This window comes from Macrobrachium nipponense, chromosome 2 (genome assembly GCF_015104395.2).
Source record: "Macrobrachium nipponense isolate FS-2020 chromosome 2, ASM1510439v2, whole genome shotgun sequence".
Classification (NCBI taxonomy): domain Eukaryota; kingdom Metazoa; phylum Arthropoda; class Malacostraca; order Decapoda; family Palaemonidae; genus Macrobrachium; species Macrobrachium nipponense.
In genome coordinates, this window is record NC_087201.1 from 139,464,129 (window position 1) to 139,485,827 (window position 21,699).

The 21,699-nt window shown below is 34.6% G+C and overlaps 1 protein-coding gene and 1 long non-coding RNA gene across 6 annotated transcripts in view; one reads left to right on the forward strand and one right to left on the reverse strand.

Moving 5' to 3' along the window:
• Positions 1-14,969, forward strand: part of LOC135221033 (uncharacterized) — a 238,299-nt gene extending 223,330 nt beyond the window's left edge. Inside the window, exon 11 of the mRNA XM_064258766.1 lies at positions 9,829-14,969. Coding sequence (XP_064114836.1) covers positions 9,829-11,735 — 1,907 coding nt within the window. The 3' untranslated portion in view covers positions 11,736-14,969. The remainder of the gene's footprint in view (positions 1-9,828) is intronic.
• A 72-nt stretch (positions 14,970-15,041) lies between these two features.
• Positions 15,042-21,699, reverse strand: part of LOC135221034 (uncharacterized) — a 97,554-nt gene continuing 90,896 nt past the window's right edge. For 3 of the 5 annotated variants that reach the window (XR_010315850.1, XR_010315852.1, XR_010315851.1), the window contains exon 4: positions 20,278-21,417. This is a non-coding gene — a long non-coding RNA (uncharacterized LOC135221034). Of the gene's footprint in view, positions 15,317-20,126; positions 20,252-20,277; positions 21,418-21,699 lie in introns of those variants that run through there. The other 2 variants (XR_010315853.1, XR_010315854.1) reach the window with 2 other exon arrangements.

Consider the following 21,699-nt stretch of genomic DNA (forward strand, 5'->3'; position numbering starts at 1 on the left):
AACAAAGCGATCCATGTTTTGCTTTGGAAAAATCAGCTATTTAGTGTAAACAGGTTATTTTTTGTCATATGAAATTTTTTTAAGTTGAAATATGACTGAAATACGTACGTCTTATTATGAACTGTATTTTTTTCGTTAATAGATGGTTTTGGGAGCATATTATTTTGTGTAAAAAACTGATTACGTTCGTTCTTTTCATCCTACATCATAATAATACGATATTTACGTATTTATTTGTTAGCGGCGTGAAAGCAACAGTAAATTGTGTTCTTTTATGGCGATTATATTTTATTAAAATACATTTCTCCACTATTATTTGCAGTCAGTTTCATCATGCTACTGATGCACGATAATTTAAAGTCATTAGCAGTGTGAACATTGTTTTCTCAGCTTCAGCTACAAATGCAGCTTAAATTTAGTAGTACGTACCCTATACTACATTTCCGTGGCGATATTCTCTTCATAGGGAATAAATGTATAACGTAAAAATATTTCGGTCCTATTCCACTTACTTAACGTCATTTGTAAAAAAACTACAGTAATTTGTTACTATCGTACGATGGCTGAAATTCAAGCAAAAAATTATCAGATTTGGTTCGGTTGTTGTAGCAAAACAACTGTTATCGTTCAGTTGGTTATAGGTGCAGCGTTTAAGCAACGATTATAACAGTACTAACGACACTTTTATCATTCTCATTTGCCTTTTTAGTTGATTTAACTAGAAGATATTATAGATAAAGAGATGGAGGAAACATTAGCAGACTGATAAAGGAGACTCTCTCTCTCTCTCTCTCTCTCTCTCTCTCTCTCTCTCTCTCTCTCTCTCTCTCTCTCTCTCTCTCTCTCTCTACTAGGCCAAGATTTACCAAGAAGCTCATTGAATCTGACATTAAAAATTTGTAGAACTACCAGACAGACCATTGTAAATGATTAGGCAAATGAAATTCCACATTTCCATGAAAGAGTTATTACATATTAGGGCAAAATATCGCTGTGACACTGTCTAAGCATAGTCAACAAGTCTAGGGCACCGTAAGGGGGATTGCAACGCCCATAGACTTTTGAATTTCAGTTAGAGGTGAATTTCGCTTAGTGTGTGTGTGTGTGTGTCCCCCATCCCGTACGGAACCCCTGCCGCCAACCGGGCTGCCTTATGGCGCAGATAACTGAAACTCGGCCTGTTATGGCACTAGACAAGCACCATTAAACGAGTCCATTGATAACCGGGGACTGCCTGTACAGGTATCGCTGGTTAAACTTGACAATCAACTAAGACCAGTACCCTTGCTCCTCCCCCTAATAGTCCGGCTTAACAAGGGTTGATTGTAGAAAAGTTTTCATATAAAATTAATTTGCTAAACACAGCCATTTTTTTAACAGAATGTGTTTGAAAGAGGGTCTTCTCCCAAAAGTATATTATTTTATTATTATTATTATTATTATTATTATTATTATTATTATTATTAATTATTATAATTATTATTATATTATTATTATTATTATTATTATTATTATTATTATTATTATTATTATTATTATTATTATTATTGTATTTAGACAGAAGACTCTTTCAAGTAACATCTGGTAAAGAAGATTGCTGCTTCAGCAGCATTTATTTTATAGAAATTCTTTTCAGTTCTTCTTATTATGGCTTTTTCAGTGTTACTTACACTGGCGGGTAACATGCTTATGGATTACATATCAGGAAAAGAATCAAAAGTTGACTACATATATGCAAAATTCAAAGTAAGTATGTACGTACTATACTAAGTTAAATCTGACATACATTATCCATTGACTAATGCAATTTCCAGCGAATATATTCAAAATGGTGAAAAAATATAAAGTTGAAGGCTGATATTTCCTCTGGTTCCGACCAGATATTTTCAAGGCTGTGGCTTTGAGTAGACTGATGTTGGATTTATGTTCTACCCTATTTAAAGTTAGGTGGCTATAGTAGATTCATGTTAACTGTGCATCTGATGCATAGGCCAGTCCGTTACGATGCTCCTGATTGGCTGTTGATAAGCCAATCACAGGACTGGAAACTCAGTTTCTCAAGAGAGTTCACATAGGCAGGATGTATGTTCCACCTCTTGTGAGGGATATGTCTTTCAAAAGTATCCCTCAGGAGAGGTGGAACATACATCCTGCCTATGTGAACTCTCTTGAGAGACAGAGTTTCCAGCCCAGTGATTGGCTTATCAACAGCCAATCAGGAGCATTGTAGGGACTGGCCTAGACATTAGATGCACGAATGATGTGAATTTACTATAGCAGGGGGTCCCGCGAGCTGAATTTTCATTGGTTGGGGCACGGTGCTCCTCTCCTATTGGCAGCTGAAAGGTACCTTTCAGCTACTTCCTATAGTTGAAGCTCTCGCTGCCACACCCTTGCTGACCAGTGGAGCTGGACTGTCATCACTTGGTGGTGCATGACATCAAGACAGGCCAAATTGTTTTTGGGTGCTGGGCAGCTGGTATGATCGGTTGTGACTGGGTTGGGATTCTCTCTCATTCTGGGATTGTCGTGATTTGGGATGTTCCTCCATAGGTTTGTGGGAAGGAAAAGCACCTCTTGGGTGGTATTTAACAAGGGCTTTTCCCATTGAATGATGAGGGCCTCTAACAAACAGAGACGTCTCTGATCTGGAGTTCTTCCAATTAGGCGCCGGGAATCCACAGGCAGGGCAGATGAAGTGGTATACCATGTTAGTCTGGTGAGACCCAGAACAAGAGACAATATCAACCCAGTCATACACAATCATACCAGCCGCCTCCCAGCAGCCAATGAGAATTCGGCCCACAGTGACATCATGTAATGTCATGCACTGCCCGGTGACGACACAGTCCAGCAATGCTGGTCTGCATGGTTGCGGCAGCGAGAGCTTCAATTATAGAAAGTACAGAGGTGAAAGGTACCTTCCAGCCGCCAATAGGAGATGAGCATTGTGTCCCCGTCCAATGAAAATTCAGCTCACAGGAACTTTTGCTAGCCCCACCTGACTATAAATAGGGTAGAACATGAATCCAACATCAGTTCACTCAAAGGCACAGCCTTGAGAATATCTGGTCGGAACCAGGAGAAAGGTAAGCCTTCAACTTGATATTTTTTCACTATTATGAATATTCACTGGAAATTGCATTGGTCTGTGGATAATGTACATCAGGCGCGTTACTCGCCAGTCCAAATAACACTGAAAAAGCCATAATAAGAATAGAAAAGAATTTCTGTAAAATCAATGCAGCTGAAGCAGCAATCTCCTTTATTATTATTATTATATTATTATTACTATTACACCTTCCTCACTGCATTCATAATTTGCAAAATAAAATTTAAGGAGCCATTAATTCCAACCACTTTGTATTTTTATTGCATGTATAGTTGCTCTAGTCATGAAGTATTCATAATAAACTGTAAAAAATAAATACATAAGGCATTCTTTCAAGAAACAAATGAGTTATTATATGAAATATTTATGTATTCAGCATATACTGTATGTAAAATAAATATATATTCGACATGGATTATATGTAAATTTATTGTTTTAGGAAACTATAACTTAACATGTATTTGATGTGCTTTATGTGGGATACAAATATTTTCAAACCACATTTTATTTCTAGATGTTTGTTGCGTCATGCCTTTGCAGTAGTAGCATTATGGATAGAGATACCTGTGCTTGAATAAAAAGACTGGTGTTAAAACTAGTAAAGCATTTGAATAGAGCATGGCACATCAACATATTATCTTGTTGCATCCCTGTAAATCTGTCCATTAAAGCAAATGAAGATACATACTGATGAAGCAGCCAAAGTTCCAAGTAGTATGACTAGGCCAAATATTACTTCATGATTTTTTACTATCCTTGTTATAATAAAGGCTTTATGAGTACATGAATCTGATAAGGATATATACTGTATTAAAACAGTCACCCTATGGTTGGATTGGAATTTCATTTTATAAAGAACACTAAATGGAAGTACCATATATGCCAGAACAAATGTGCTTACAATTTTTGTGATAAATAATAAATCTCACTCACATAATCAAACAGAAAGTACTGTGGTTTCATATAACAGAGTTAAACTGTACAGATATAAGAACAATGAAACTAAATATATTACTCAGGAATTTAGTACATATGTACGTATTTACTTTTACACACATATTATAAAAAATATATATGCATATCATATGAGAATTACAATCAGATAAGACATGCCCCACATGGAGGAAAACATTTGATAAGCATTTGTTTTCAACTTCTTTACTTAACATTTCTCATTAAATTTCATCTAAAGTAACTATACATGATACCAGTCATCTCTCTTTGCAAATGTCTTAAGCTAAAGAATTTTCTTATATCTATCTAATAAAATCTTCCATTAACAGTTGTTATGCATCAGGCACTTGGTGCTACACATTACATAGCATTAAATTATTGTTAGTTGTCAGTAAATATTAATATATGTCAGTTATCCTTTTTTTAACAAATGTCTAAATCATAAGGATTTATGTATGTGGCTATTTTGCCAGGAATTAGCTATAGTGGCCATGAAATGTAATTGTTCTGCATCAGTCATGTTTGTAGTAGATGTGTTCCATTAACTTTTGTCACCTTCCTCTTGCATCTTCTGGTCCATCAGCTTTCATCAGTTGTGATCTCACATGATGTTGAAGGTTCATAGTTACGTTAAAGGATTCATACCCTACTATGTACTATACTTATATATTTACTCCTCTGGTATTAACATTGTAAAATATCCCTAGTAAGTTTAAAATTATAGCATGAGTACTAAATTGAGGATAGAGGAAGAATGTTTTTATGCTGTTATGTTGATTTTCTTGTATAGAATAAACATAACAGTAATGTTCTGATCTATTTTTAATATACGTGAAATTTACTGTTCTGATCTATTTTAAAGATACGTGAAATTACAGTTTTAGTAATATATAGGTGTATGTGTCTGTTTGTGTGAGAGAAAGGTGAAAAAGATTTTACAGGCTAGCAAATGTGCATATGATTGTGTAAGAACAGTCATATAGTTGTGAAGTTTAAGTATGTATTATGACTGACCTTGTAATGTCAAATGTTTTATACCACTTAAGTAGCAGGTATGCTAAGTATACCTCTGAGAGACCAGAGATGGTAGGCTAGGCTTACACTAGTCACTGAGCTAGGCATAGACCATTACAGCAATTTAGAAATATGCACATTTATGTACCAGTAAATTGTGAATATGAAAATGTTTGAGTATGGAAGTAATTGGTTACAATGACTTACTGAAAAGAAATAATTAAACAATCAAGGAGTAATATGGAATAAAATTAAACTAGTAGGTATACTAGTTACATAGTACAATCTGTGATGTTGCTGAATGAAAGGTAAGATACCATGAGGACAAGGTAATATTTGAATACCAATAGGTAAGAAACCTCAGGATAGTTAAATCAGAAGTTTGTGAGGATAAGAGGGGTATTTATGTGACTGTCCAGCTTGCAACCAACTAACCGACAAATATTAAATGCTTGCTAAATTTTTAATAGTTGTAATTTATTAAATAAGACCTTGTATTTTACTAAGAACTAAACTCTTTGGACTAGTCCTGTGATTGTTGATTACATTATTCCAATAGTTTGGTTAACCTTTGATGGACATACCCCTTCATATGAGTAGCAACAACAGGTTTCGGATGATGGATGGTTTCGTTCATGGTGAGCATCAGTATTACACACCATCAATTTTGGGGGAATTGGGCAGGAAAGAGGTTCCATTATTTCTGTAGCCCATAAATTCACTAATGGTAGACTGGCTCAGATTAACAAAGTAGGTGGCTCATGAGTTAGTGATGTTCTTGACTGCAAGGGGTCACGTTGTGTTTCTCTTCCTCCCATGATGTCATTTTATTTATTTCCTCATAAATATACCCAGCGGTTGCTATTGGTTTTAGTTCGTATCTTTAATGATAGTATGTCAGTTGTAATTGTAATTTTGCAAAGAAATAGTGCTAGGAAAAAAAATCATGTATAATCTGATAAAGTTAGGTACTGCATTTTCAGTCTTGGTAAATTAACATATATATTTTATAAATATACTCAGAATTTGTAACCAATTGATTTTGGTTCTTTTCTGTTTTGATATTGTATGAGCTGTAATTATAATTTTACATAAAATTATTTATTAAAAAAAGTTATAACTTGGTAAAATTTACGATTGTCTTGTAAAGAGGCCTTGGTAACTTCTCATGGAAGTTAGGGACAGGTTTTTAGAATTTGTTTTCTTACACCATGTGCATATGCATATCTTCCTCTTTCATTGATTTTTTTTTTAATTGGCTGACCTCAATTTCCTTGGCATGGGGTACTGCATATGTTTTGTTTAGCCCAATTTTAAGGGTTAAACTAACAACAATAAACTGCATTTTTCACAATGAAAATGTTTATCAGCATTGGGTTGGTTCAAGTATTTATAGTTTAAAGGATTAAATCCAATTGTAAGTTAACTATTTTGGTATTTCCAGTGTAATTTGCTCATCAGTTAAGGAAAAACTCTATATGTATTTTCAAGATTTTTTTTAACGTTTATCATTACTTCTAGTTCATTCATTATATAGCTCATTCTTGTGTGAAAGTAAGTCAGTTGAGAAATGTATTCTCCTGAATAAAACCTTTGATGTTTCAATTTTTTTTTTTTTTTTTTTTTTTTCTCTATGAATTTAAAATTACTTGTTAACCCTTAAGAGATTTTTGGGGAGAAGTCCAAAACTTATTGCCAGCAAAACACCAGCCGTTCTGGCCCACTGCTTAAGAGCTTTAAAGGCAATTTTCTAATATTGCTGATTGTAAATTTTTTTGTGGCAGATAGAAGGCTACATTTGGTGTTATATTGAAGACTAAATAGTAATTTAAAACTATGTAACATTAACTATTAAACATGGGAGACCGATGCAGTGGAGCGATCTGCTTCGAGAGTTAAAGTGAAAGATGGAATTAAAAATTATGAAGAGAACAGAAAGCAGCATCTGGAGAACCGTAGAGCTGCAAGACAAGCTCGTCAGGTCCATCCACAGCCTCCACTCCCACCTAACAACACATGCCCCAATTGTGACAGAGTATGTGGCTCGAGAATTGGTCTCATTAGCCACATAAGAACCCATCAATAACCACAACCCAGAGCATTCATACTCGAATCAAGTGATAGCCATGATGATGATGAGTAATTGTACTTTATGGTGTAATGTGTGAAGATGTAAAACAATATAGTAATTATAGTCAGAAAGATGCACTTGAAATTAACTGAGAAGACAAAATTTTTTATGTTTCATTATTGAAAAGATTATATGCAATTCTATTTTCCACTGTGAAAAGAATCCAGTAAATTTTTACTAGATAAACATGTACATATGGCATTACAAAATTAGGAAAAAAGACAACCCATATTTATTTTCTATTTTGGGCTAGTTTCGTAATAATTTACTTTGAACAGCCCCTACTTGCATTGTAGATGGTTGAACCATCCCCAGAATTCTTCAGATGTCATCCAGATGATATATATTCTTCAAATAGTTATGACTGATATAATCCTCTATTAACAGATGACATTATTTGATATCATTGAAATCTCAAGAAATGTTTGATTATTATTTGATATCCTCAAAATCTCTAAGGGTTAACAGTGTATTATATATACGTAATCATAATGAAAATACAGTTTGCTTTATCATTCACGAAAGAAAATAAAAAATGTTGGCCATACATGGAGTTAATTAGTAAATAATGAAAGAAAGTGACTTGCAACTCCCAACAATGCTTTACTGACCAACTCAAGTACATATAGATTTCTTTATACGTATAGCCCTTTTTGACAATTGGAATTCAATAAGTATTAAGTAAATTTAGGTAGCCAAATATGTCAAATAGTGTTTCATTAAACTTTACAAACTGAAAACTTTTGGTACTATGTGAATTTAGTCACTTTTGAAAGGTAAGATGTATTTTAAAGAGTAGGTGAATAATTCTCATAAGTTTTGGAAAATTTTCTTGTTCAGTTCAGTATTTTTCTTTTCAAGTACAATAGTCTTGGTGATCACCATCCGGTTTCTGTTATTTTATTTAAGATGAAGTGTTACAGTACTGTACTATCTATGGGTATGTATTTCAGTAATTAGTTTTGCCATTTGCAGAGACAAAGATTTAAAGAAAATTATAAATCTATCAAGTTGTTATTAATAATCGAAACCTTTTTTTGTTAAAAATAACTCGGAGATAGCTTGCAGAGAAAGCATACTAATTTTCTTTTTTAATTATTAAATAACCTCAGAAAAAATTGTAATTAATACAGTAGTAATTAGTTTCCATATTTTCAAAATATATTCTCTACAGCATCAGTTTCATAGCTTGAATAGGAAATCTAGAAATACTGATGTTGTTAGTAAATTTTGCTAAAGAAGTTTCTTAGAATCAAAATTAAATATTATGATTTTTATTTTATATAAAAGCAGGCTTGGGTTGAACCACAATATGTATTATAATTGAACTATGCAGTTAAATGTTTGCCTTTAAAAGTAATCATTTACATTTAGTTATGAAAATATTTTTATGACAATTTCAGATATCAGTGACCTTATCACAGTTAAGTAGATGCTTAGGGATCATGTTACTTTGTGGACATGTAACTGTAGTTACAGTGTGTCTAATTATATCTCCTGTAATAATTTAATACTTGAAGAAGGCAATTGCTGAGCATTTTTTCATTTTTTATATATAGAATTGTAGAACTTGTCATTATATTTCCCAGAGCTGCTGCTGTTAAGTTTGTTATACAGCTCCATTTATTGTAGTGTAATTTTATTAGTTTCCTTAGTATATTTTGACACAGTGAATGATGTAGTGCTCATTTTATGTCTATTGGTTAAGGTAATTTTTAAAAATATTGCTCAATGATTTTAAACCATTAAATTATACTTTGTAATTTGAATTCTTATAAAGTTGTAGCTGCAGTTTTAAAGTGTTTTAAGTGAATGTAATAATAGAATACAAGAAATAGCTGTAAGTAGTTTGTGTTTTGTATTTTACACACTGCTAATCTATCTTTTCTTTAGTAATCATGTGCATTGAAACTGCTGTATTAATATAATTAAATTTTTATGGGCTCTTTTTGTAAGTTTGCATGTTGATTAATGCTGTGGTGATGTAACAAGTCTTAACTTTGCAGTTTTCCACTAACTGTTTGGATGTGGTGATGGTAGATATAGGTGTACTTGCAGTACATCTTGAATGGCTACAGTTAATGACATTGCATCACAAAACATTGCAAGTAGTTTTAGTTAACCCCTTTGCACCACTAACATCAAGTAATTGATTGGTGAGGACCTTTTCAAATGTTAATTCTTCCCTGGAAGATTACCCTAACAATGGATATCAGATGCTGGAAAGTTAGTGAGATTTTTTTTTTTTATGCTTGATGTACTGATTTATTTAAGATCACAGCGCTGAAAAGCACAACTGTATTTAAGAAGCACAGGAATTTCAGTAACTTCAGTCATTACTGCTGTGGTGTTTGAAAGATCCAGAGCTTTGTGACTCTTGACCCTGAGAAGAAAGTCTTCTACAGTAAATGGCTCCATTTTATTTATTATCATTTGTAATTTTTAAAAATATTTTAATCCTTTATAACTGGGCAAATGTTAGTGAAGGTAACTTTTCATCTCATGTTTCTTTCCATTAAAATTCTAGAATTTTAACTTGAGTTAAGAATAAATAAACTTTAAGATAATTTGAAGAAAGTGACTAGAGTGGTGGTGAGCGGTGTTATTTCGTCCGCAGGTGAGGATGGTGGCCTGTCATCCCATGGAACAGCTGCCTATGAATCTACTTTGGATATGACTGATGTGATGGATATAAGTTGTGATCCACCAGGTCCATCATCATCCAGAACACGGTCATCCTGTACATCCCCATCAGTGTCACGTGTATCATCAAGGCCTTCATCACATATTGAAGAGGAAGTCCAAGCTGTTACAACACGTCTCCATCAAGTGGCAGTTACCCATTCAGGTTCAACAAGAGCATCACCCATGATAATGAGAACTCCAAGCCTAGAAGATAGCAGAGTCTTAACCTCATCAGCAGAAGAACTTTCAACTACTCTTAAATCAGGATTTAAAATGGTTGATACTGAAGAGTCTGCTTGGGTCCCCATAGAGACTCCCAGAATGAAGTCTTCGAGCCGCAGTCCTGACTTTGTACAGATTGATCATCCTCGGCCAGCTGTGAGATCAGGAAGACGGTCATCATCTACCAAAGAGACGTATTATTCACAAAGAAGTGAATCAAGAACCTCAGGAACAGAGGAGAAAATTGGTGAGATTGAATCCAGAATGTCTCCTAAAATATCCTTAGATGAAGGGAAAGGGTTGTCTGCAAAGGCAGATGTGAAGAGCACATTAAATGAAGGAAATGATGCTGGAGAAAGCATGACAAATTCAGGTTCTACAAAATCTGCAAATGAGATAACGATCTCTTCCAGGCCATCAGGGGTGTCATCTAAAGAGCACTCTTTATCTCCTGTACCTTATGATAACAAAGGTGAAGAAGAAAGTTCACTTTCTAAAGAAAGTTCACTTTCTAAAGAGCAAGACAAAGGTGGAATGGAAGGAGGTCAGAATTTTAATGCATGGACAAGGAAAAGTTATGAGAGAGCTGTACAGAGGGAGCCCCTTAATTTTCAAGAGGAAGAATCATTTCCTGCATTAGTTGAGTTTTCTCCTACACCTGTTGACACAGCTTCAACATCAATTGAGCTTAAAGATTTCTCATCTGAGTCAAGGCAAGGTTATAAAACTAGAAAACCACCATCCTCTACAACATCAGAAGATGATTTATGGCTTAGTACAGAAAATAAAAAAGACAAGAAGAAAAAGAAAAAACGAAATAGGCAAAATTCCCCAGAAAATGCTCCATTGTCATCAGACTTGGCTTCTCTTGAAGCTCTTCCATCTCAGACAGCAATGCTCAACTCTGCTGGACCATCTGAATTCCAGGCTAAAGAACTGATTTCAGAGGAGGGTGAATCTCAAATGAAAGAGGTAACAGTCTCCAATCCAATTGAAATGGATATGGATGCTGATTATTTTCATGCAGCGGAGGAGTACCATGAGCCAGCTGTAGTGAAGAGTGTAAATTTTGAGGGAAAATACCAATGTGATTTTTTCACTGAGCCACAGGGAGAAGAATTTCAAGAGGCTCGAGAGTCAGTCAATCAAAACTTGGAAGACTTCGAGCTCAAAGCAGATGAGGAAGATTCACAAGAAGCCATGCTTCGCTCTTTACATGATGACAATGATCTTGCTAAAGCATTAGAAGAAGCATATTCTTCTGATGATAATGGTCCTGCTCGAGCTAAACCCAAGGTTCGTACCCAGTCACGCTCACGACCAAGTAGAACTTCAGAAATGTTTCCTTTTAAAGAGGATACTTCTGATGAGGAAGATGAGGTAAGGTTGCGCCGTCGTGTAGTAGTTTCTGGAACTGTGAGTAGCATTACCAGTCAGTCTTCTGTAACAGATGAAGTAAGTACAGATGATCGTGGGGAAACAAGTGGAGATGACAAAGCAGAATCAAGTACAGATGACAGAAAAACTGCTACTAGTGAAAGTGATGTGGGGGCAAGCCCAAATCCACGTGCTTCCTCCTCTTCAAAAAACAAAAAGAAGAAAAAAAAAAAGCGGTAGTGCACATTTGATCTTTTTAATTCTATCCATAGATGATGATCTTTTGCCTGTCACACCTTGAACCTATAATTATTAGAAGGCAGCCATACACTGGTACTTGTGATATTAATTTTAGATAACTGCTGGATGTGGTTATTCCTTGCTGAGCTGTGGGTATCTTAAGCCAGTCATTAGCACCTATAGAAAGAAACATTGAATAAGAACATGTGATGGAGTAATTATTTGTGAGTTGTACCAGTTATTAAGTACTGTTGGAAGAGGTATTTTTATAGGGTATCGTTATATTCAACCCATCACAAAGCAATATACATTTGACTACATAGTGAATTTCATATATTAGAAGCAATATATGGTGTAATGTGAAATATAGGAGTTGACTAGTGTATAAAGTTTAGTGCAACATGACAATTTTTTTTCTATCACTGACCATCCATGTTTTTAAATGATATTTAGGTTTTAAATCTTTAATTTATTGATTTTAACTTTTAAGTTTCTGATGTATGAAGATTTTGATTTTTAACTAATCTTTATTTGATAGGTACTGTATATTTGAAATGTAAAATCCTTCAATTATGAGTGTTAAATATTTTGAATTTGTTCTGGTGAAATTAGTAATATTTTCTTATTTGTCTAATTGAGCTTGGCAGGTTTTTAGGTCTGCAGTTTATCGTTACTGCTTTTGGTGATCCTGCACTGACTGGTAGATGTTGCTTGCTGGCCCAATGACAATGATTTTTTGTTTAGTTGACTCATTGATTCAATCATATTTACTTTAGGTGCCTATGAGCTGTGAAGAGGATGTTTATAAGACACAAGTCTTGTTACATCAGTGTTTGTATAATTAATAGGTAAGGAGCCTTAGATGAAAAGGATAAAACTATGAAACACTTGCCATTGATCTCCTGTAGGTGTACGATAATTATTTGTTATTACAAAAATCAGTGATCCTTCATAAACTTAATCTTGGTATGGGTACCCCTGAGAAATGCTAGCGTTCTACTTAGAGAAAGTCCATGTGGGTTTTATGGGTTTAGCAGATATTCTTAGGGGTATTGTCTACAAGTATTTTGTTTGTAATAATCTGGTATTCTCAAGTTGCTTTGCACATTGTGTATTTTAGCAACCCTGTCCAAGTACTGTCCTTGGTGTTTTTTTTTTCTCTTTTTGTAAAAACTTGTGTGTTTTGAAGGATAAGATATGCCATTGTTGGAATTTCAGTCCCCCTCATTTTTTTTAATATGAAGCAAAATGTTAATTTTCCACTCTCCCCTTTTTCCTGTTGTTTATCTGCTTTCTTAAGTTACTTAAGGTATTTCAAATTAACTTATTTTTAAGACAAATGGTGTTCACAAATGACAAAAAAACAAAAACTTATTTTTCTACCTTTGTCCCAAAAGTGACTTTTGCTATTTTTAGTTATTTCACCTTTAGTTAGCTCATTAATAAAAGAAATCTCAGCTCCTGTTTCCTTCCATTTTATTATAGGATCACTAACAGTATTTAAGAGCTCTGTAATAATGTACGTATTATGATCATTTGAAATTAAGGTATACAAAGATCAGGGTCAATTTTGTTAAATATACTTAATTTTCCTGCATTTTCTATAGAGTGGATGTTGACTAGAGTTGCCTATATTATAATGATTTTTTTGTACATTAAAATTGGTTGAAATTTATCAGAGCTCTTATAAGTTGTGGGATGGACAGGAGTTAATGTGCTTAATTTTTTATTTTTGAGTTTTAGGATGAATCCATTTGCTTGTTTAGATAGTGTTATAAGTAGAAATTTTTATGTACTATAAAAAGAATTGTGAGAAAGTTATAAAAATATGTTGCAATAAAGAAAAAAATCTTGCTCAGTGGAGCACAGAGTAACACATCTTGAGAATGCTTTTCAATTAGGGATAGCTGGTCAGTTCATAGAAGTTAGTACATAATGTATGTAAATGTCATCTTTCCTATGAATTGATTCTTTAGTTTTGCTAATAAAATTGTATTAACAGACTTGACTGACTTAGAAGCTTTGCTGCAGCTGCTAAGACTTAGCAATGATCGGATTACATAATAACTTTTATTATTTTTGTCTAATTTTTATATAGAGGTTTCAGCAGTCAACTAGGATCAGATGCCTTTTATATTGAGTGTTTTCAGCCATCAACTAGGGTCAGATGTCTAGAGTGAAACAAGAACTTTGTTCAGATCATGTGAAAAGTCATATTATTGGAAGTAGCAGGAGGAAGCCTAACATTTCAGATGTGAAGGCAGCACTTTTATAATTAAGTTAATCAAGACCGACAACTTCCAAAGTTCAAATGATAGCTGAAAATTAAATTTTTTTTTCCTTTTTTTAGTCACTGCACTTTTCTCTTGAAATAGATTGTGTGGTATAAGTAAAACTTACCAGATAAAACTCATCTTTGGAGTTGGCTTTTCTGAAAAACGCCTTGTGATGCTTAGTACTTTCGTAGTTGTGTATGGAATTGATATAGGGCTGTGTTTGAGTAAATTCACATAAAAATAAAAATGAACTATGTATTAGAAAAAAATTAAAAGGTTTCATAGTGATTACGAAAATGATGAAAAAAATATAAAAGATAAAAGTAAAAAAAATAAATTACCTTCTCATATTCTATTTAAATTAATACATACAGTAATACAGGTAGTATATTTAGCTTTCTCACCATATATATATATACCATGCCTTGAATGTTGTCAAGAGTGCTGACATAATTTTTTAAGCATATTGTAAAGCACAGTATTATGTAAAGGTTTTTAGGAAAGGTTAGAAAATTTGGTAAAATATGTAGATGCAACATTGAAAATTACTAGTGTTAAGAATTTTATTTTAGCTTATTCTTATTAGCGTGACTTTACTTATCATATCTGGAATTAATATAATTTTTGTTGAAACTGAAGAGTAATGTCGAGTGAATGGATATGTTGACTATACAGTATCTTAAATTCAAGTACAATATGCGCTTTTGTGTAAATTCAAGTACCGTATGCACTTTTGTGTATTTTAAGTATTTGAAAGAGTTTTTTTAATGACGTGTAGCAATTTTATTTCTGTTATGCCTGTAAGATAAAAATTTTCAACACATTTTTGACTAATTTTTTTATGATTTTTGATAGCAGTGATGAGCTGTCTAATGTGATCTGTTGCTTCTTCCTCCCCATGTGTTGGTTTTGTGACTTTGCTAATACATGTGGAAATCAATAAACAATTTCTCTTCAATTTTTTTTTTTATTACAGACTATTAAGGAAATGTGGTTAAAAAGTATGAAATCAAGACAAGTCATTTAGAAAATTATGTATTAAGAAATATAGGGTTAGGCAAAATCTTCTATTTTATGTTTCAACATTAGCTTGGAAAAGCCCATATTTGGTAGCCATTCTCAAAGGAGTGACTTATGGACCCACCACCAATATCAAAGAAATCTCTCATAGTTGGTCTTGGTTATGATAGCCTGTTGACACAGTGATGAAGTAAAAAGACAAGGCAGTATAGTTCTCTGTCCCCAGCCTTCAGCATCTACCAAGAGTCTTTTGATTCACCCTATGTTTGCCACTGCTTGCTGGGTCTGTGGGAAAAAAAAAAAACTCCAAAGATTCCCCATGTTGTTTCAATCAGAAAGGTGGGTGGGTTTAAGGACTCACAGTGGGTACCAAAAATAAGTTTTTCCAACATCAAACCCATTTTTTGATACTCGAGCCACTGTTCATCCTCAAAGGAGAATATCAAATTAATTGACAGGTGGTAACATGGCCTACTCATGATAGAAATCTTGTGACCCCAACGAAAAAATAGTTCATGGTAAATTCGCGTAAGTTATTACCAACCTTTCAGTAGGGTGTAACAAAGAATACAAAAACATGAACCGGTGTATGTGTTACCTATGTGGTTAAGTGACTTGCCTAATTATGTTAGGATGGGATGCAGGATTATTGCTGTCGCTGTCCCCAGCAATATGGGGCTGGAACTTAGCATACTACTAACTGATGACTAGGCTTGGTTGTGCCAGGGTGTAAGGAAAGAGGACCATCCAGGAAATTAGCAATGGCATCTAAGTAAACCTGGATTGTTTGGACTGGGCATAATACAGTGGTTCCCCGTATTCGCAGGGGATGCGCACCAGACCCCCCGTGAATAGTTAGAACCCGCGAATAGTTGGAACCCCTATAAAAACACTGACAACAGCCTATTTTGTTGGTTAAAACTCAAGAAAAACCCACTAAAAATTTTTATACCTGGTTTTTTAATAGTTTTATCAAAAAAGTGCATTTTATTGATAAAAAAAAAACAAGAATTTGTGGATATTTCTCACAGAAAAATACCACGAATATTCCTGATAGAAATCTGTGAATGTGGGAGTTCACGAATCTGGAGAACGCGAGTACGGGGGGTATACTGTATCTTATTTTTAACATTTGGTTTCCTGTATAAGAGTGGGGTATTTCCTCTTCAAAGTGTTCTCATTTTTGGCCAGGCATGATGGGTAAGTGATGTGGAAGGCCAATAAAAAGGCATGGGTCACGAGACAAATTTTCATCGAGTGGATCAATGAAGTGTTTGACCCAAGTGCAAAAAAAAACCTGCAAGAAAATCAATTGCCCCTCAAGTGCCTCCTAGTAATGGACAATGCTCCTGCACATCCTCCTGGCTTGGAAAACCAGCCGTTAGATGAATTTAAATTCATCACTGTCAAGGTCTTGCCCCCTAATACCACTCCTCTCATCCAGCCCACGGACCAGCAAATCATCTTGAACTTCAGGAAACTGTACACAATGGCATTATTTCAAAGGTGCTTTAAAGCGACCTCAGACACTGAATTGACCCTAAGAGAGTTCTGGAAGGATCACTTCAGTATCTTCAACTGCATAAGCCTTATAGCCAAGGCTTGGCAAAGGCTTGGCAGGAAGTGACTTCTAGGACAATGAACTCTGCTTGGAAAAAAATTATGTCCAGTGTCACCTCAAGAAGGATTTAGAGGGATCTGAGACTGACCCCGACGACCATACGCCTGTTGTGGAGTCTAGTGTGTCTCTTGGGAAATCAGGTTTAGTCACATACACAATATGAAAAAATGCAGTAATTAGTGAATAAATAGTGTTCCTCTACAAAGAAAAAGTAAATTAGTAATTATTTTAGATATGGTTAATAGAAAAAATCTGCAAATTAGTGAAAGTTCCCCGTGGAAAATTGAACAATGTGTTCACAAAAATCTGCAACAAAGTGGACCACAGAAGTGGGAAACACATAAAACCAGGGTGAGCACTGTACTCCTTTACAGGCAGTCCCAAGGTATTGGGGGGTTGCTGAAAAGTGTAACCACTGTTAACCAAAACTCGGTGATTTATGGTGCTGATAACCGCGTAATGGCACCCCTGTTAAGTACGTTATGTTGTCATAACTTCGGCGCCATAACCAGAACTCGGCACTTTATGGCACCATAACTTTCACTGGATGCCACAGATTCTTTCCATATACAATTTTTTATTGTTTTTAACTGGTTTCCAGCCTGGTGCCAGAAGATTTGTCAAGACTGTTAAGAGCCCAAAAGTTTGTTCTGCATATGAACAACTGAACATTGAAGTTAAGCACATAAAGGGACTGGATGGTAATCACACTTCCTAATCAGGAAGGAATGTTAGGCTGAAACATTGTTCCTATATTGGTACTCCTTGTTTAATGACGGGGTTCCGTTCCAGTGACCCCATCATTAAGCAAGTTATGCTCTTTATTTCAACTAACTGTACACAACTGCGAACAATTACACTCATTACTGTGCTGCCACTATACTCCGCTTGTGTTGTAACTTCCGAGAGAGGTTTGCTAAACAAATAGGTAGTGTTCAAGTTATGATAATTTGTCTTACGATAATCTGATTTTTTGATGGGGTTAGCAAGTAATACCGATATGAAAATATTTTGAAAATATTTTAAAATTTTCCTTGCAACAATTGAAGGTAGCAGCATACAATCAGGTAACGAGACAGACCAAATTACAATAGCCTAACGTTATCCCATCTTCTAGATAAGTTAAAAAAAAAAAAAAAATTATAAAAGTATCGTTTTAATGTTATACTCATGTAAATGTGTAGAGCCATGAACAACCGAATGAGAAACAACTTTTTGCTAAGTACAACCGAATCGGATAACAACATCAGTAGTTTGGCTCGTATTTCAACCATCGTACGATAGTAAACAATTACGTACTGTAGTTATGTTATAAATGATGTTATGTAGAATAGGACTGATATATTTTTATGTAATACCTTTATTCGATAATAGATCAGTAAGGAAATATAGCTGAAGCTGAGAAAACTGTTCAATCTGCTAATGACTATTATCGTGCATCGGCAACAAGGATAAAACTCCCGTAAACTTATGCCATCAAACACAACCATAGTGGTGTGATCGGTATGGTCTCGGCCTGCCACCTCGGTGGCTGCGAGTTCAATTCTTGGGCATTCCACTGAGGGGGTTAGAGATGTATATTTCTGGTGATAGAAGTTCACTCTTGACGTGGTTCAGAAGTCACGTAAAGCCATTGGTCCCGTTGCTGAATAACCACTGGTGTTTGATAACAATATTTATACCTTACAAATAGTATCAAAGGAACCATTTCACGGAGCGACACGGGCTGAGCCCAGAAATGCACTTTTTGTGAAAAAAACTAGGTGTAAACATTATTAGTGATTTTTTCTTGAGCTTTACCTAACAAAACATGCAGTTTCAAGCATTTTTATAGGGGTTTCAACTATTCACGAGTTCTAGCTATTCGCTGGGGCTTACATAATTACTGTACTGTACTGTATATTTAGTATAGAGTATACTGTAGGCTAGGCTACTGTATTCATATGTATACGATATACCATAGTATATGCTAGGCTAACTCTTGTTGGTGTTATTCAAATTCTCTTTGTACTGAATTATTGTAAGCCAATCTGCATTGAACCTAGAGAATAGCTTCATAATTGCTATACTGTATATGTATAAAGCATACTGAGTAGTGTAGGCTAGGCTACCCTATATTCGAGATACGATTTTCCAACAAACAATGGCTTTTTTGGAAACTAACTCATCGTAAGTAGGAGAACACCTGTGTCGGACCAGTCATAAAGCTGTCATAACTCCAAGTTGTCATAACTCCAATTGTCGTAAAACAAGTACTACATCGTTAAGTGAGGAATACCTGTACTACAGCATAAAGTAACATTTATCTACGTATAATGAAAAGCCATTGATTTATGATTTTAAATGAAATTGATAGTTTCTGTAATTTAAAAAATTAACTATCAGAGTCAAGACTTAATGCAAAGCACAGAATGCATGACTCAGCCTAGCAACATAATACAGAATACCCACCTTGAGGAATGCGCCAGCAAATACAGTACATACTTAATAATAATAAAAAAAGGGGAGGTTGAAAACCTCTAGAAGAAAACATACAAAAGACAACAACAGTATGTAGTGAAGTTTGAGACTGAAGATTTAAAGAGAGGGCTACAGTGGTATAATCAAAGTATGCAAAGGGCATTTAAAGAGAGGATGAAAGTTCTCTAGCTCTGCCATAGAACAGGTAGGGCATTGGTAAGCTTGATTCTTGCATGGCACACTTTAGTGGTACAATACAACCTACTGTATATGGGGAAAATCATTATTATGTGAACCCTGGAGAGATGAAATTTAAAATCTCAAAGCCACGATTGAGATGGTACGGGCATGTGTTGAGGATGGATAACAGGAGGAAGTGGAGAGGGCTTAGGAAGAACCTGTTAGAGGAAGAAGATCGAGAGGGAGACAGAGAATTAGATGGCGATATAAAATCAAGGAATATATGGAGAGAAGAGGTTTGGTGGAGAATGATGCCTTTAAATAGAAGGCAATGGAGAAGGTGCATCAGGCAACCAACCCCTTTATGTAGGGATAAGAGTGGGAAAGAAGAAAGAAAATGAAGAATAACAGGCAGTCTGCTAAAAGCACCTATGTAGCTGGGCACTGACAGGAATAAAACTGCTAAAGTATGCTACCGAGTACTAAGGTGTTTGGAGAAAGGCCAAGAACATAAATAATAAAATTAAAAACAATAGTTGTTGGCTTGACTCCTTATCAGAGAAAAACTGACACAGTCCTTGCAGTCAGGTAACTACAGGAGTATTTCCATGCTGAGTTGCCAAAAATATTAATCAAGTTAGGGATAATATAGAAATACTACAAACAAAATATTGCAACGGTAAGCATGCCATTAGCATTAATACTTGAGGACATTTATAGTTACTATGTCAAAGCAAAATCTAGTGTAAACACAGTGGTAACAGCCTCTCCTCTTATACTGGGACTTCAGAAATATGTGAACTAAAATACAAATCAAACAAACAATTTTCCTACCTTAGAATTTGATCAAGGATATTTTTGCATTGGTTATCATTCTTCTTTCCCAATAAGATTTAACCAACTCATTGAGTTTCCTCACTAATATAATTTGCTCACGATCACATGAACTGCTGAGGCACCTTCATTGGGTAATCAAAAGAATAAGTACTGTATAAGCACACATTTAAACTACTCATCTATAAACAATCCTTATACTCCTGAACATAAAAACAAAACATGATACACATATGAAGTGCCTGTGCTGAGATGAACAGCGGCAACTTAAAATCAAGAGAAATAAACTTTGCCATCACATATCAGTAAAAAATAGTTAAAATATTGTAACGCTATTGCTAACTTGCACTTTAGATTATACATAACTTGTTTTTTTTTTCTTGACATGAAGAGGAAATCCAGTGTCAGTATCTTCATGGCTGGGAATTTCAAAAGTTCAGAAAGCATGTAAAATAAAAATCAAAATTAATTATTTTGTACTTGAATATATACCAAACTTGAAAACATACCTTTTACAAAAATTTCTCCAAAGTTAGTCTGAATCCAGATGGCTATTTAATTGGGATTTTATTGATCCCCAAAAAAACCCCTCTGCAGATGCATGATGGTGTAATAATCCTCTCAAACTTGAAAGTACTGTTGTCATATCCAATCCCACCCTATTTACGTTCATAACACTAACCATAAAGACTATATATAGTAGTAATTCCAATTCCCACAACTATAACCCCTGAGATGATAAAAATGCCTAAAAAACATTTGTATAAATATTAGATGAATATGGCAAATATTCTGTTTGCTTAACACAAAATACTGCTGTACCTATTCCCATCATACCAATTCTCATTCCCAATTGTAGATGACAGGTCTAAGAAATTCCCATTTCTATTTGATTCCTAGGACAATAAAATGCCCCAAAAATGCTGTACATAAAATTTTTTAGTAATACATATATTGTACTTAATTGTAACAAAAAAGCACTATACTCTCACAAAATAGTAATTCCAACATGACATATTCCACTTTTATTCCCATTGTCTCTCAGTTGCCAAAAATGAACAAAAACATCAGTAGGAATGACAACTGCAAATCAGTCCACTCACTTTTTACTACAGCTCTGCAACTCAGCTTAAGAAATGAGCAAATCTTTCATGTTAGCAGGACTATTATTCTTGCCTCATTATTTTGAGTCTCCTTGCTGGGTTTCCGGGTTCCTGGTCCCTCTTTGCATTGTGATCATGCCATGCATGATTTCTTCACTCTTCATCACTGTCATGCCCTTTTTGTCAATCTGTTAAATTTTACAAGAATAATTATTAATTTAAAACAGTAAAGGCATACTGTATAGTTTATGTAAAAGAAAAACCCACTGTTCCCTCTAAAATTTTGACCCTGTATCTATATGTAGTGCAATACATATTCAAGCAAGCACTTCTGCCAAAAGACTATTTCATCAGTGGGTCCCAATCTTCATCAGGTATAGAATTTCTTGCCTCTTCATAATGATGATTCTGACAAAATTTCCAAGAGTGATTTGCTTCCAAATCTTGGTATTCACTGTTGGCTTAAGTCA